Source organism: Canis lupus, chromosome 2, assembly GCF_011100685.1.
Source record: "Canis lupus familiaris isolate Mischka breed German Shepherd chromosome 2, alternate assembly UU_Cfam_GSD_1.0, whole genome shotgun sequence".
In the NCBI taxonomy this organism is placed as follows: domain Eukaryota; kingdom Metazoa; phylum Chordata; class Mammalia; order Carnivora; family Canidae; genus Canis; species Canis lupus.
The window spans coordinates 61375989-61394275 of record NC_049223.1 but is presented as its reverse complement, the minus strand read 5'-3'; the positions used below and the strand labels follow the sequence as shown (position 1 = coordinate 61394275).

Sequence of the window (18287 nt, the reverse complement as noted above, 5' to 3'; positions counted from 1 at the left end):
TGACTTTCTTTCTCAGATTTGTTCCTTTCCCAGGCCTAACTCAATAAATGGCTTCCCTATTCTCCTTATCCTGCATGCCAGAAATTCTTGCCTCCTCCATTTTCCTCATTACTCTCCATCTGGTTGATAAGCAAATCTTGAAGTTAATCAAACATCAACTGAAAAAAACTGCTTCTTGTCACCGTTCTCATTACCATCTTAATCTGAGCCATCATCATCTTTCCACAAATTAATGCAAGAGCCTGAAAATGGTCCTAATTTTCCCTTTTGGCCCCGAGAGTCTATTCTTCCCCCAGCACCCAGGGTGGTTTTCCTAAAACCTACGTGTGATCATGTCACTTTCTTCCTCAAAACTCTCCAGTGACTTTAATTACTCAGAGAAAAAAAAAATCCATTTGCCTCATCAGGACCTACAAGTTTCTAGAGCATGATCTGGTCCTTCTACTGTTTTTTTTGCTTTTGTTTTTTAAAGTGTACTTTTTTTTAAAAAAAAGCTTTTATTTAAATTCCAGTTAGTTAACATACAGTGTAATATTAATTTCAGGTGTACACTTTGGTGATTCAACACTTCCATACATCAAGGTGCTCCTTCATCCCCATCACCTATTTCCCCATCTCCCACCCACCTCCCTGCTGGTAATAGGCAGTTTATTCTCTAGAGTTAAGAGTCTGTTTCTTGGTTTGCTACTCCTCCTCTTTTTTTTTTTTTCCTTTGCTCATTTGTTTTGTTTCTTAAATTCCACATATGAGTGAAATCATATGGTATTTGCCTTTCTCAGGCTGACTTTGTGTACTCATCCTTCTTTTGCTTTAATCACATTTCTGCTTTAACCATTGGCCTTCCTGCTGTTCCTCCAACATGTCATCTTTGTCTATCTTGGTACTTGCTGTTTCCTCTTCATGAAACATTCTTCCCCCGGACGTCATGGATCTTTACTCAGTTCACCTATCAAGGAAGCTCTTATCTGAATTAGCAACCTTCCATCTTTGTTAGCTTGTTCATTTTTCTTCATCTGATGAGATACGAATTTGTTTTATGGCCTGTCTTCCCCTCTAGAAGATAAGCTCCATGATGGCGGGGGTTCTGTCTTACTTAGCACTGACCACTGTATTTCCAATGTCTAGTAATGGTGATAACATAAGCTCTTAAACTCGGATAAATGACTACAACTAATATTTAATCAAAAAAGGGTATTATATGGTAAATAAATCTGTGCACTTATAAACTTGTGAAAAATTAATTGCCATTGCACTGACATCATTAATGACATTTAGGATAGTCTAATCAACTGTAGGCAGATTACTTAGAGGACACTGTCCTACCCTCAAGGCATCTTGAATCCATAAGAAAAGACAGTAATGTAGAATACCATATTAATATACTAATCAAATTAGTGATTCAAATATCCAAAGCTTATAAGATTGTACTTACCAACCAAACTTGCTGTGCAAAATATTCGACCGCTTTTTTCTAGAATTTCATGGAATCTCAACTGACCTGCTGCAATTGTTTCGTAATCTGTGCTGTAAGCTTGGTGGACCTCAAGAGTGATAGTGTTCTTCTGAATATATTGTAAAAATAAGTCATTAACATGAACGAGATATTGAGAAGTGAAGTTATATTCTGGGTGAAGGCCTTGCACTATGGGAGTTGTCTGTAGCTCAAAATCATAGAAAGCATAGGTACAGAAAGTGATAGGCTCTTTATCTCCAGATGCCCGTAAAACTTCAGAAGAAAACGTTACTTTGTTGATATGGATTTCAAGTAGGTTTTCGCCTCGTTCTAAGTGAATGGTTTCATCAAATTCATCAACAGAGTCATCTGGTGTGATTTCTGGTTTAAATTTATACTGCTTGGTGCCATAGGCAATATCCTTTAATTGGGCTGCAAGAGAAGACACAGAGTTTAGATATTTTAAAATATTGACATATGAAGATACAAACTGGCTTTTGAAGTGGTAGGAAGTCTAAGTGCTTTGGTGAAGAGTCTCAATCTTAAATTCTATGACTACACTGTTTTTCTGTGAGTAATACTGTATTCTATAAAAATTCATCCTTTGTTTTGACATCACTTATTAACAACAAAATTACAACGTAAGTTATAACACAGCCTGTACCAGGGGAAAGGAAAAAGGAAAAAAAAGGCTTTTGAATGAACAGCTGAGGTAAATATTTGGATTCCCCCTATTCCTCTGCTTCTGCTTTATTATATTCTCTCCTTTAAAGTCAATTTCTCTTTCCACTGACTCCTTCCCTTCAGCTTATGGAAATATATACTTTTCTACTTTGGGGGTGATGGATATGTTTACTGTCTTGATTGTGGTGATGGTTTCACAGTGTATCCATAGGCCCAAACTCCTCAAACTGTATGCCTTAAATATATGCAGTTTAAAGTATGTTAATTATACTTCTATAAAGCTGCTTTTTAAACAGATATATCTCTTTCTAGATACACATTTTATCCCCATGTTACATCTAAATTTATGGAAAAAGTAAAATACTTTTTCGTATCTACAACTCCTCATCTAACAGACACTTTTCAACTTCCTGCAAAAAAGTATCTGCCTTACTTTTCTCATGAAACTGCTCCAGAAAAGGTTATCATTAACAAATTAATTGCTAGATGGAACAGACTTAGGTTCTTGTATCACTTTATATTTCTTTGCTTTCTCGACAATGATGGTCACTTTCCCTTTTATGAACCCCTATCCTACCTTGGTTTCCATGTCATCGTCTGCCCTGCTTCTCCTTCTACCTCTCTTGTTCTTTTCTAAGGGTTTCTCTTTTTTTCATAGTTTGCTGGGGGTCCTGTTTTTATCCTCTTAGCCCTCATATTCTCATGGATGATCATCTCCATCTTTTGTGACTTCTGCTACTAGCAATATGCAAAGACTCTCCTCTTTCTATTTTTAATTCAGTCTATTTCCTGAATTCCAGACCCATACATCTCATGGTTTGCTGAGCCCTCTGCCTATGAGGGACCCAGCTACAGCAAACTATTTATCCAAAATAGAATATAGCTACTGTAGAGTATTCTCTTCCAGTTATTTCTGTACTCTGAATCTCAAGCACCGGTGTTACCATTCAACCAGTTGCTTAAACTTGTTGCCACAGAATTGTTCTAGTTTTTCTTTCTCTTTACTGTCCCAACCTTCATAGAGTCACGACTATTCAACATTGTCTCTTTAATCTTTCCAAATTTGTCCCTGTCCATTCTCTGTCTACTAATGCCATCTTACCTACATTCCCAGTGTTTGCTACTCAGATTATTATGGAACCCAAAGTGCTTCCTTCCTTCAAATCTTATTTACCCTTTCTAATAACTACAGCATAATCTCCAAAATACAATTCTGGGTATATTACTGCCTACTTTAAAAATTGTTTAGTGGTTTTTTTAGGTTATTAAGTCTCAAACTCTTCAGGGTGGCAACACGGCCTTCATGATTTGGCTCTTTCCAGCCTTACCTGGAGAGATTTTCCTTCCTTTACTAATCATGAGTTCCAACTACAGGGGTACGCATGCAGATTTGCAAATGAAAAGCACTGCGTCCTCTACTGTCTGGAATGCCTTTCACTGCTTTTACTTAGTGGCAAATTCTGTCATCTTTAAAGATTTCAAACCTACTTTGCGGAGTCCTCTCTGAATCTTCAGGTTTAAATAGGCATTCTCTCCTTAGTGTTTCCTTGTTATGTTCTGCATTTTCCTAGCTTCACACTCTTCATGGTCAAGTATAACTGTCCATTTATGTGCTCCATCTTTTTTGAAAAAAAATATTTTATTTATTTATTCAAGACAGCAGAGCAGGAGCAGGGGGAGGAGCAGAGGGAGAGGGAGAAGCAGATTCCTTGCTGAGCGTGAAGCCCAGGTGTGGGGCGGAATGGGGAAGGGAGGACACACATGACAATGCAGGGTGATCCCATGACCTTATAAGATCACAACTCAGCCAAAGTCAGATGCTTAATGGACTGAGCCACCTAGGTGCCCCTGTCCTATGTGCTCCATTTTATCTAAGTTCCTTAAGGGTGGTACCTGAGCTTTTTTTCCTATTTGGATCCTCCCTGCCTAGCACTTTGCTCAGGAGGCATTAAGAACCTGAGCATGTTTAAGGAATGAATTTATGAATGAATGAATTTAAGGGACAGATGAATTATATTGGTGAAGATTTAGTAACACTAATAGGAATGAAAATCCCAAACGATGTGACTTCCTTGTTATTTAGGAAAATTCTATTAAGCAAATTTTTATTGAGTACTACTTGAAATAAAAGGTAAATACTGCTCTTTTGGAAAACTCTGTTCAGGCAGATAAAGATATTTATTGAACCTTTCTACTTAGAGCCATGGTTCTCAAAGTGTAGTCTGGGAACCCCGAGGGTTCCTGCAACTGCTTTGAAGGTTAGTGAGGTCAAAACTATTTCTAAAATACTACTGACATGTCACTTGCCTTTTTCGTTTTTATTCTTTCACAAGTTAAGTGTTTAATGGAGTTCCCCAGGCTACATAATGTGTGATATCATAACAGATTGAATGCAGAAGCAGGTCTAAAAACCCAGCTGTTTTCTATTGAGGTATACACCAAAAAGTTTGCAAAAACGTCAATTAAAAAAAGGTAAAACAATTTAAAACAATGTCACTCTTCTCACTATTTTTTGGTATGGAAAATACAGCTTTTAAAAAATAAATACTGTAACTTATGTTAACATATAACAGGTTTATTAATTTCGCATGACATAAAATAAATATTTTCAAAATTTCTCTTTTAATTCTTAATATGATAAATATAACCCATATAAGCAAGGAGGCCTTTGGGATCCTCAGTAATTTTTAAGAGTGTAAAATTACTGCTGGCATCAATCATTTGAATTAAACATTGTATGTCAGGGGACTTGAAAGAAAGACAAAGTACTTAGCATCATAGAGTTTATATTGCAGTCACAGGGAATATGCAAAACTCCAACAGTAAAGAACACTTACGTAATATAATCCCCACAAATATTTTTTGAGTACATAGGAGGAAAAATGGTTAGTACATAGTTAGTACATAGTATTTTTCAAAGTATAGCCCTGCACCTCTATCTGAATTGCTCGGAGTAATTTCCAAATATATATAGAATCATGGACCCCCAGATCTCTAGGGCTAGGGCCTAGGAAGCTACATTTGAAACAAGCTCCTCATGTGATTTTCATACTTGTTAAAGTCTGGAAACCACTGCAAGGACATTTCAAGTAGATGAATGATCAGAGCCAGCTTCTTGGCACAGGCGTGCATTGCAATTGGGTAGATTTCAAAGCAGGGTAAAAGGGTATATGTTGGGCATAAAGGAGGCTCTCAGGTGGAGCAAAAGTACCGTGGTAGGACTGAGAAAGGTGAATCTGACAAAGAGCAACCGCACTTGTTTGGATGAGATACATAGCTTGTTTAGAAGAGAAATTAGAAACGGGGTCTACAAAGTTAGGTCTACAATGTCACAAAGTACTTTGAAATCTTGCCTACAACACTGAATCTGGAAAGCAACAAAATTACTAAAAATTCTTGAGTAGGAAAGAAGCAGATAAAAACCAATCTTTCTGATAAAACTCCATAAATTCTGAGAATTTATTAATTACAGCTATGAATCAGAAAAATATAGAGCAAAAATAAATCGTGAATGTAGATTTGGATGACATTTTCAACTATTGTAAAATCCATTCATCTAGGTACTGTGGACAAAGAACTGTACCTTCTAGTTTCTGGATGCGTGCAGCTCTGGTATCAAGAAGATGAACATATTGTTCCACTTTGAGTTCATAATCTTGCTGCAAATTTTCCATCTTCTGGGTCACTGCTTCAACTTCCATCTAAAAAATAAGAGATAACAAGTTTCAATACTTAGGATTAGTTCCATTTTCATTTTTTAAAGCAATATGACTCAAGCATTTCCTAGATCCTGGGGCTATCAGGAACTGTAAACCATGGTTTTCTGACCTCCAATAGCTTATAGCTTAGAAAATTGTGCTTGGCGATGTCCATAAATCAGAAGTAAAATTAACAAAACCCCAGATGCCTTTTCATGGAGGTGATTTTCCTGTTTGTTAAAGGCTAAAATAACATGTGGTTGTGTAGGATAACTACAATCCATTTACAGAAAGTGCTAGTACCAGCAAAGGTGAATTCATTGCTGCTATTTCTTCTCTAAAACCAGGACTTTAAAAAAATTATTTGTTTTTAAGCTATTTACTCTAAGAACCTAGTTACAAGATCAAATTCCAGGCATGTGGGTAATGCACGATAAGAGATTATGACAGATAATAATACATAATACTGCTTTGGAAAGTAAATCACCAGGAGTGTATCACAGGAAGCCTATTCTCCCGACTTAGTGCAGCACATTACCTGATAATCTTTATTAATTTTATGTTGCATAATTAGCATGTTTCGTGTCTTTTCAAGTTCTTGTACTGTTTCTGCGTGAGTTGCTTGTAGCTCTTTCATGGAGCGTTCTAGATCTTTGTTAATTTTATTGTCTACTTTCTCTAAGAAGGAAAGGTCTCCATTTTTTTGTGATTTTTCAGCCTAAAACAAAAACATGTTTTATTATTGAAATAAGAGTTTCTAAAATGTAATCATGTGAATTAATATAGATATAGCAGGGAACAAATCATTAATTGAAAACAGATATATTTCCATTTTCCATCAGGAATTAAAAAATCCTGATACAGAGAATATATTTGGATAGACATTTGGAACAATTACAGAGAATTCTAAAAACAGTTTATTACTTCATGACATAAAGAAGAATCATGTACATTTCTATTTCTTCAATTGATTAAAAGCTACACTGTGTTGATTTAAAGGGAACAAAATGTATTTTCTCAGGTCTTCTTATAAATAACAGAATATCCTAGACCTGAAAAATATCTTCTGGTAATATTTATAATTCAATATTTTATTTAAGGTAATAGGGTATATACCAATATCTCTTAGGACAGAAAATTACTGATTAGTTTTATAGCGAGGTGTATAAAAGTGAAATGTTTGTTACAGTTGGAGAAAGTGCTTTAAATAAGAGTTTTTGAGGTCTATTTTAATGTAATTTTGATGTCATTATGAAATATGTATATGCTATAACTAAATGTCACCTGACCACTTTCCTGAATAATTCATTCTCTGAGTATAAGGGTTACAGACAAGGGTCATCATTATGCTGAAACAGTTATATGTAGACATGAAATTCATGGTGAAGTTCAGAAAGTTACCTTTATAAGTAGGAGAGCTTCACTCAATTCATCAGCATTAATATCACTATCCTGCAAAAGATAGAGTAAGTAAAAGCTCACAATGAGATATTAATGGAAAGTACAAGAGACATTCCAACTATGCAGATTATCCTCATGGAACATAAGCTGCCTGATACCATGAATTAAGAAACTAAGTACACGAGACATTCCAACTATTCAGAATCTCCTCCTGAAATGTAAGCTGCCTAATAACCATGAATTAAGAAATTAAGTAATATATTTGAAGTCTTTTGCTTTGTACTACAGTTTCCTCCAAGCATAAAATACTGAGATAAAAATTTGGAGTTTATTTCCTAAGTAAGAAAATAGTTCACCTGGTTGTAAAACTTCATGCGGTGTTTAAGGTCATCAAGTTGTTGCTTTTGTTCCAGATACTGTAACTGTAGTTCTCTGTTTTCTTGAGTGAGTTTCTCATTTTGGTCTTAGAAAAAAAGTTGACACAATTAGAAAGGTAAGAGAACATGAGGCATAAGAACGTATTTAAAATTGATATAATTCCTGATACGTATTGTTCTGGTCAGAGGAAATTGTGCTAGCACCTAGACAAAGGCAGTGAGGGAATGAGGAACAAATGAACGCTATCATGTGTCTACCATATGATCCAGTTGCTTATCAAAAACTGAAGACTTAAGTTCACAGTATTAATATAAGGAAATTGTGGCCTCTGGGACTTCAAAGGAACATTCTATCTAAAATACCTAAGAAAATATGTTTCTAAATCTATGATTTTTACTTACTTATTAAGGGTCCTGAAAGGCATGCAAAAAAATTTTTGTCTTTTAGTGTCTTAATTGACTTCCTTAAGTTTTCTTTTCCCAATTTAGCATAAAGTCTTTTTATTAAAACAACATTAATTTCTCTGGTATTAACTAAACCCATCATTTTAATCAACCACATTTTGAACAAATCTGTTAAGATAGGAGAAATGGATTCTCAGCTAGTGCATGGTAGCATCAGTAATAATTCATGTGTGCTCTTTATTCATTGAGTTTGTACTGTTAATTAGTAGGACATGGACTCAAAGCTGTCGTTAAGGACTATAGATAGGTTATGTCTGCCCAGGCACTCACTTGCCTGGACTCACAAGTAGGAGTACAGGGTACAGCTACAAAAGATGGTAAATTCATAAAGAGACTAATTTTTCATTCCCTGCGTTAAACATATGTTTAACTTAAAAGAAAAAAAAAAGAGTTAGCTAACAAATCTATTCTTTAGTCTCATGTTCTTTAGCATACCTCTCAACACAGTTCACTGTGGGGGGTCAAGTATCCTTTCTGGCTCCCCGTAGACTAACTCCAAACCATGTCATCCAAAGTGTCTCCTAATCTCATCCTATTTTCAAAGATTTGTGTTTATCAAAAGTCCTCAATTCAAGTTGTACATTTTTGTTTCCTTTTCTTAAAAAAAACAAGCCAACACATTTGCCAAGAATTCTTTACATGAATACACAAATACATTTCTGATTTTTAAAATGCTTTGTGTTCCCAAGCTATAAATATTACATGTAAGTGAAAATCATAAATTACACAATTAAGAAGAAAGGGAATAAATTTGGATTATTTTTGATGTCACATATTTCCTGACAAACTAAAAAGCAAAAAAAAATGTGACTCTAGGGTATGCAGAGACATTTTAATATCAAATATATAAACATTTTTATCTTATCGATGAAAGGTTAAAAGGTTATACTCAAGTATAAGTTGCTAATACTAAGTGACCTAAATGAGACAATTTCCAAATGTGAACAGTACTTGGAAATTTTGAAGACAAATACTTGTCTTTAAACTAAAAATTAGGATTAATTATAAACATGAATTTGTAGAGGAGATAAACATCTTTTTCAGTTACAGAATAGAGTAAGAGTGTGGAATGCTTTCTTTTATGTTGATTAGGTTAAAAAACCTAGATAGGAATGGTTAGGTAACAGAAAGAAAGTTAAGTACAGTAAGAAAAACGTAAAACCAAAGGTCTTGAGGCTGATATAATTTCCTTCTCTGGCCTGCAAGAAGTGCTACGGGTTGTGAGGTTGAGGTAAAGGGGAAAGGACATGACGACTTCATCCAAAGTATATTTTGATTACTAGTTTTATGTTCTAGTTTTTCTATTCTCTCAATATTTCACAGCAGGGTCCTGAGAATGATATGCTAGTAGGTATAAATAAACTTATTCAAATGTTTCTTCCTTTGTTGATTTCTGTTTCCACAACAATGTCCCCATTTCCCCTCATATTTTTAAAAGTAGGATGTTATTAGTGGGAAAGTATTTTATTAGTGGGAAAAGACATTACTAGATACTAGTACCTTTCTTTCTACTAAATTTTATGTAGAATTATCCACAATATTTTCCCTTTCTCAAACTGTTTATTGGGGATATAACTCCTGGGTCTTTAAAAAGCACGGAGATGCTATAGTTCAAAGAAGAGATAGACTTGCTGAATTATAATATGAAAAATCAAAGCATCCTGTACAAGATGAAAAATAACCTCCTTACCTTATGATTTGACAAAAAGCAGGTTAAGCTAAACAGTATTTTATTCAAATGAGATAACATTTTACTCTTTTAAAATTATGTTCTTCAAGCACACCATTAACAAGCAGAGTGCAGAGAACAATTCAACTAAACAATTTTCAGAGCTCCTTTGTGCTAATATCTTCAGCTGTGATCAATATAACCATATGCATTATGCTGAATTATGCATTTCAGCTAAAGATAGAAAGGAACTTTCAAAAGCAGGGCCTTTAAACACATGCAGTTAATTTAAGCATTAACCAAATGCAAACTGCATTTACATATCCTTCCCCCACATATTCACACAATCTGAAACTAATTTGTACCTTGAATAAAGAGGTGAGTATTCTCTAAAAATAATTTGCCAGTTAGATGAATGATTCTAAGAACCCAGGGAAACATCTTCTGGCAAAGAACACTTGATACATGAAAAGGTAAATGTGTGAAGAGACTTCAAAGTAAAATGAAACAATTTAAAAATCTGTAATACAAAAAGGAACTTTCTAATATTAAAAGATTTCCTTATATAGACAATTTCAATTTTTTTTTGTTTAGTATTTCCCTGGGGGAAAAATGATTCAAGGCTGTAATATTTTTCTTATAATCTATTGTAACATTTTCACAAAAAACCCCCAAACTTTAATCATTAGATCTATAAATTTCAGGAGGTCAAGCAAAATAAATAACAGTTGTACTAAAAAGAAAGATTCAGTTCTAGCAATTTTTCTTAAGGAAACAACTGAATAAATGTGTAAATATTTGTGTAGAAAGATGTTTATGATACTTAAAAAAAAACTAAAGCTATTTAAAAATTCATCCACAGAAGACTTAAACAATCTTTGGTACATCTTCACATGGAAAACTATGACAACTTAATAAATGGTGATGATGATGTGGATTTATATTTATACTCAAGGAACGATTTCATAATATAGTAAATAAAAAAGCACATTATAAGACTATCTGTGCATACAGAAACAACTCTGGAAGGATATACATAAAAATATTAATAATGATTATTTTGTGGGTTGTGTGATTGAGTGACTTTTAGAATTTTTTTTCTTGTTTGCTTACTGGACTTTTTTTAGTGGTATACATGACATAAAAAGTAAAAAAAATGAGGAATGTATTAATGGTGGATTAAAATGACTTAGCAACTTCAGTTTTAATAATTTAAAAGAACCGGGATCCCTGGGTGGCGCAGCGGTTTGGTGCCTGCCTTTGGTCCAGGGCGCGATCCTGGAGACCCGGGATCGAATCCCACATCGGGCTCCCGATGCATGGAGCCTGCTTCTCCCTCTGCCTGTGTCTCTGCCTCTCTCTCTTTCTGTGACTATCATAAATAAATAAAAATTAAAAAAAATAATTTTAAAGAACCTTTGAAATTAATTCAGCAATAGATAGTTTTTTTTAAAAAAGACCACCAAGATTCTATCCCCTTAAGAGTTTCTTTCCAGAGACCAATTCAGATGCTTAGAGATAAAGAATTTTGGAGTTAATATTTGGGGATATATAGAAAGCACAGAAATAAGGCAGGTCTTGTTTTTTTTTTTTTTCCCCATTTCTCTTCCATTAAGAATGGAGAGTTTATATTTGTTGTTGGCAAAAAGAGAGGGAATATAGAGTGATTCTGCTTCCTTCAGTCAGCAAGGATTTACTGAGCAACTACTAAACAAAAGCACTCTGTTAAGTACCACATAAAAATCAGGAAATATGTATCTTTGACATCAAAACTTTTAAGTGCCCACCCAGTCACAAATCATGCCACTATTTTATTCTACTCACAGTATTTCCAAGAAAAATTCATAATTTTTCACGAAATTCAGTCACTTGGTAAATAAATATTGCAAATGTGTCTTTCACTGAAATTAAGACTACATTGATTATAAGTGTTCTGATTTCATATTTCTTAAAATATTAAAAAAAGGTCAGACCATAATTTTAAAATGTTATCATTTATAAGATGTATACCAATTTCAGAGATGTCAAAAGAGAAAAAATATCTCTTATAGTTAATAAAATATGGCATTGTTATCTAAATAGAGTGCTAAGTAGAAATGTATTTTTTAACTAAGCCTGCATTAAACTTTGAAATGCTCTCATGCAACACAACTGCAAATGTTCAAAAGAAGCAACGTTATCACATCACTTGGTTTATGTAGTAGATGAGCAACAGATACAACATTTGACGCAAATAATTCAATTCCTCTGTTGTGCATTTGTGTGTATAATCTAGTAAGTCAGACATCTACTCTATAATTATTTTGTTTCCATGAGATGAGAAGGGTGAGATCTGTGACTTGTATACAAAACTTATTAATGATTATTATTTTAGCAGGGATATCTTGACAAGTCTTCCTGGTATTTAAGTTCACTGTCATAGGGTAGATTTAGATATCTCATTATCAGAGATCTTCCCTGTTCGACGTATCAAAACTAGCAAGCTACTTCTGCTACTCTATCATCTTACCCCGCTTTTTTATTCCCACTGCACTTGCCACCACCTGACACGTTGCATATTTAATTATTTTCAGTTTCTCCCCATTGAATTTATGTTGCATGAGGGCAACGCCTCTGTTTGGTTCATTGCTGTATCCCCCTGAACTTTGAACACTGCCTAACATATCCTGGTAGCTCAGTAAATGCTCATTGACTGCTGAATACAGAAAGGCTCGACATTTAGGAAACAAAACAAAACAAAAAACGAAAGACAACCTGAATAAAAAGTATCACTGATGAGGAAAACAAACAAACAAACTCCTTTGGCATATAAGGTAGGTTGAGTAAATGGAAATTTTGAGTGACCAATAAACTCACGAACATGGATGGCCATTAATACAAGATATGTCCCCCATATGTAGCACGGTGCCTGGCAAAACAGTAGGCGCCACAATCAGTGCTGACTGAGTCAGTGAATAACAATGAGTAACACAGATGTCTGAAATGAATAAGTCAGTAGTCGTTTTATATGTACCTCTTTCGGTTTTGAATCTGTCAAGGATTTCAGTTTTGTCTGTTAGGTCAGATTTTAAGGCAGTCTCGAGTTGAGCGATCTGTACTTTCAGCTGCTGTTCCTTTAACTTCCATTGCTCTTCGTGGGCAGCACTGAAGGCACTGCAAAAACACACGTGACATGCAAGGAGAGCCTGGAAATCGGCTTCAACCGAAAATACCAAAGAGAAAAGCTTTTAGTGGCACAGAGACCACTGTCATCATGTCTTAGGAATTAAGTAAACATATGCTGGTCTGCTGCTGTTGAAACCAAGGCGCCTTTCTCAGGCTGCGGTTAGGAAACATGAAAGGGTTTGTGGGATGAGCAAAGGAACTGGCCTTAATTTAGAGCTCTACAGTCAGAAAAGTTGGCAGTGTGCAGCTTTTGTGGGACTAGTAAAGGAATTCAGATACTGTACATACTCTAGAGGAATCTGCAATTCCAAACCTCAGCCATCGGCTTCGGATAAAACTCTGCTCTCCCACATACAAACCCTCTTCAAACAGAGAAAACAGGCTCGCCACCTGATCTTCACTTCTAGAACCTGAAACTTTTACCGAGTCTGTGCTTAATAATACACATTCACAGAATTCCGGCCATGAAGTGCTAGCACAGTGAACTATGAGACAGTAATTCTGCTATTAAGAATTAGTGATAATGTAGTTTTTGTCCTAACACAACACACACAGCAATAACAAGCTAAGAATGAAGTTTTACTTGTAACACAACTGTGAAGAAAACCCAGTGAGAACACCCCGGTAAGAATGATGAAGACAGAAATGTTATTCCTTAGTAGAAGCACAACAGTTTAAACTCTTGTTACAATCTACTAATGACAAAATCTCAGCATTCATTTGCACCAGTGGTTCCCGAATGCCGATAAACTAAACACTAGTGCTAGACTGTTGCACTAAAAACCCTCAGAGGGAGAGAAAAATGAAGGATCTGGGGCCCGGGAATTCATAGTTTTATAAAACTTCCCCAGGTGATAGCCAGGTTTTGGAAAAACTGATCTCGATCTGTATCTCAGCAGAAAACTATTATCTGTGAAGCTTGATATGATTGAATAATTATCAGCAGCTTTGACTCTTCTCCTTATTTTAAACCTAGTAAATGAAATAAGAACTCATAAAATCTGGTTTTGTAATGATGCAAATAGAAGAAAAACTTGTTTTTGAAAATTGCCCTTAATGTTGCTCTCAGCTAGTCTTGAGTTTTTATTCTAAAAGAGATACTTTTCTGAGAGGCATGGCTTTCAAAGGAACAGAATTGTGTGTCTATTTTACATTTTGAATGTTTTTATTGCATTTAAAATAATATGAGCTTAAAAATAAATGGAATTCTAGAAGTTTCTCTAAATATGGTCTCTGTTTCTTCTATCAATGTTCTCATTTCACATATGGAATCTTAAGAAACACATGGACCTATATACCAGTCTTTTAAGCTAATTTTATCAGTGGTATGATTATCTAGACTTAAATGATATCCAAACAAAGCATGTACTTTAAATATTAAAGAATATTCCTTTACATTTACATTTTCATTTTTTAAAAATAAAGAACAAACAATTTCTATGTCTGGTCAAATTATGTAAACCAAACACGTGTGTGTGTGTGTGTCTTGTATTATTAAAAACATGTACTACCCGGAAAAAAAATTAGCATGATGAAATAGGCACAATTATACATTATATCAGACGCCAAAAATTAGAAACAGTAGTGTTCCAATAGCATTAGTACCAGCAAAAAGATCACCAACAGTTAATCTGGCAGAAACATCAGAAGCTGTATGTGTTTAAATTAAGAACAATTTAGCAGCCTGGTTTCTCCAAACCCACAAAATACTAGTGTAAATCAGCATAAGTCAATCTGAATTTAGTCCACTGCTATTTTCCCTCTAAATTTAGGATTACATTCCACTGGAGTTTCATGAGGAATTCCTTTTGAATTTACTGTATTCCTCTATGCTTGGAGCCATCTGTGTAACTATAAATGGTGAACCACATCTGGCTCCATTTTCTTTGTAAAGGCTGTGTACATGATTAAATCTGCATATGAGAACAGTCTTTGAGAAACTTTTATTCATGAAAATGTTTTTGTATATTGCCTATAGTGACAAGTGAGGGGGGATCATAGTTGGTCTGTGTGCACATTTCATTGTCACATTCTATTGCAGAAGTGAGAAAATGTCAATCTATAGTCGAATGCCCATTGGTGCCTGTGGTCACTGGCATGTCCACTGGCAGTCATGGGTCAACATACACAACGTTGATCAACAACATGATCAGATAGAAATAAGAGCTGAAAAATTAATCTCCACCCTAAGGCCTTTTTTCTTACAGAAGAAATTTCATATATTCCAATGTTTAAGGGCATCCTAATGTATGAGAGAGGGAAGAATAAGCTCTAAGTCATCCACAAAGAAATCCATAGGTACTTTAGTTTAGACCTAATGGAAATTAAATACGTATTTACATAGGGATATTTCACTTGCTGAAAGAAAATGATGCTCCAACTGTACTCAGTTTGATTTCTGGGAAGCACAAAATGCTTGTATTTGATCACATGAGCTTTCATGATTCCTAGAAGATTGTAGGGGACAGGTGCTCACTTTACAGAAATGGAGCCCAGAGAGTCTGTGAGTGGTCAGCAGTGCTCCATTAAATTTTGGATATTAGACGACTACTACTATTGTAAAAACCGATTCTTAAAACGGTTAACACCATCTCCAAGAACTAACCAACTCTTTTTTTTTTCTTCTTTTTTTTTTTAAAGTAGGTATTAGTGCCTCTTAGGAGTAATACCTTAAAATCACTTCTCACAGATTCTCTGGATCCTATCTCAAATTAACTAAATCTGAATTGGATGGTAGTGGGAGGCTGGGGGATGGAGGTTTCAAAGGGGTAGTGAAACCTATATTTTGCTGTTTTCCAGGTTATTCATATATACAATAGTAGAAGGACTATTGTATTCATCAGTTACACCATGCTAAAACTAGATATATATACTAACTTCAAAAATGGGACACAGCTTTACAATACTGTAGTATAAAGTTTCTCTCTGACCACACAAATTTCATTGCAAAAAGTTTATTCTGAATTTTTAAATGGAATATTTCTTAAAGTTATACTTATTTCTTGGCATCATATCAAAAATGTTCTCTCATATTAAAACAAGCTCATACCAAATACTAACATGAGGGTTTTATTTTACCAGATGATTCCCTAATATGTCATATGTCAAGTAATAAACACATTCAAAATTTCATTTGGAAAAGGAAGATGAGAATGTAATCTGCAAATCATATTTTTCTCCTGAAAACTAGCCAATTTTGAATAACAAACAAATGCTCTCCTTTAAAAAACATGCTATCACCATGACTAACCAAACAGGGAGTAAATTTATTTAGTTTTTGATGAGCACTAGATGTTGGCAATGATGAATAACAGAACCACGAAACACAAAAGCTGTAAAAAATCTTAAGGGCAACAATGATTTTTGTGGAAGTGTCTCTAATTCTGCTTCTGAAAACATAATATATATTAAAAATTTGTACTAGAGAATTTTATAGTTCTATTTGCTATCATGTGTGCTTGCTGGGTTTTGTGCTTAAGTGACATTAATTCTTTTTTTTGATACAAAGTGTTTTGACACCCATTACACACATTTACTTCCATATATCTCACACAAAATTCAAGTGCAAGCTGCATAATGAAGTCTGTTTTTAATGTGACAAGAAAAAAATGTAGCTCAAGCATAAAACATTAAAAAAAAAACCCTTCAAAAAAAAAAAAAACCCTTCAAAGTCAGATTTACACTCTCAGATCATCTACTAATATGGAGAGATAAAGTTTCACGGTGATAAAGTAAATACGAGAAAAACATCTCTCCCTCAAAATTCCATTTATGCATTATTCCCAGCTAAGTTTAATGTTTTTTATTCCCAGAAGGTATGTTCAGTAAATCTTCAAATTGGGAAGTAGAAAATGTATAAGTAATGGCCAAATGGCACTTATTTTCTTGTATTAAGACCATGTTAAATTATTTGAAGTTACAAGATGTTGAGGATAAATATAAATCAATAACAATTTCTGAATGCTTAGTAGTTCTATCATTGCACGAACATTTCCCTTCCACAGGATCAGTTTTCTAATGCAATAAAATCAGAGAGATAATGAAGAACAGGGGGAAAAATTCAATTTCAGAGTCAAAAGAATGGGGTTTGGGTACTACATTGGAGTCTCAGCAATGCTGTGTGACTCTATACAAGTCTCTCAATTTTTCTTCAGTCTCAGTTTTCACATTTCTAAAATATGGGGATAGCACTATTCTCTGCCCTATAATGCAGCAGTTGTGTCATCTATATATACTGAAATTTGGAATTTTCAAACACAGAACTATTAAATATTTAGATATATAGCAATATAAACCCTGTATTTTTCTACAGAAATGTAAATGTAAAAGAGGAGGCATAATAAATGCTTTAAGTAAAATTAATCAGGGCTGATGAGAGAAAGGCCAGAACAAAGCAATAGGGCCAAATGATCTGGAAGGGGTCCAAGGTAGATCCCACATAAAGATTTTTAGCCAGTCTACCCTTGAGAGAGAGAGCCCCAGGTATTATTTTATAACTGATGTCTGAATCTGCTATCGATAACTTTTAATGTAATGAGCCACTATGCAAAGATAATCAACACTAGTAGGTAAACAGATGATCTATGCCACTGGAATGACGCCTAACAATAATCTAGGTATCTTTTCAAAGTAAAAATAACTAAAAGCCTTATCACCACACTCTTTAGGTATGATTTGATTAATTTACAAAATGTACCTTTAGTTTATAAAACATCCAAAACATACAGTTAAAAAGTTAAGAGGTGTATCTGTGTGTCAGATGGCTACTTTCTGATGTTTCAGAATACACTCAATAGGGCCAACTGTTGAATATTAACTATAACATATACCTTCCAATATTTATATTAAATTTACTTTCATATGAACCTGTATTTATCCTTCATCAGTTACCATATACTGAAAAGACTTAAAAATACACACATATACAGACACACAGATATCTGTACTGCTTAACTAATAAGCTTAGCTGTAGTATAGAATTTTGTTTCTAACATTATCAGAAGGGATTAATTTTTAAAATACCATCACTATGAGGTTGATTAAAAAACAAAACTGAACTAGCTCTTTCAAATTTTATATGAGGGGGTACACCTGGCTGCTAGTTGGAAGAGCCTGCAACTCTTGATCTCAGGGTCATGAGTTTCAGCCCCACGTTGGGTGTAAAGATTACTTATACAAATAAACTTAAAACAATTTATCTTGAGAGAAAGATATTTTCTCTTTATAAGGAACAGAGACAATTTTAAGTGCACACGTTTGTTTTCCACCAAGAGAATCACTCTCAGCTAATAAGCTGGGTAGTCCAGGGAAGAGACCAGGGCTTGGAGAGACCAGAAGATGCACAAATCCAAGTTTTATCACTACACAGCTTTATG

General features: G+C 34.5%; 1 protein-coding gene across 3 annotated transcripts in view; it reads right to left on the bottom strand.

Moving 5' to 3' along the window:
- The window catches only part of RPGRIP1L (RPGRIP1 like), a 101218-nt gene that overhangs the window by 55403 nt on the left and 27528 nt on the right, over positions 1 to 18287 (bottom strand). For all 3 annotated transcript variants that reach the window (XM_038531027.1, XM_038531028.1, XM_038531029.1), the window contains 6 exons: positions 12761 to 12900; positions 7593 to 7699; positions 7237 to 7287; positions 6374 to 6553; positions 5721 to 5838; positions 1433 to 1885 (listed from right to left, as the gene is read on the bottom strand). In XM_038531027.1, coding sequence (XP_038386955.1) covers positions 1433 to 1885; positions 5721 to 5838; positions 6374 to 6553; positions 7237 to 7287; positions 7593 to 7699; positions 12761 to 12900 — 1049 coding nt within the window. The remainder of the gene's footprint in view (positions 1 to 1432; positions 1886 to 5720; positions 5839 to 6373; positions 6554 to 7236; positions 7288 to 7592; positions 7700 to 12760; positions 12901 to 18287) is intronic.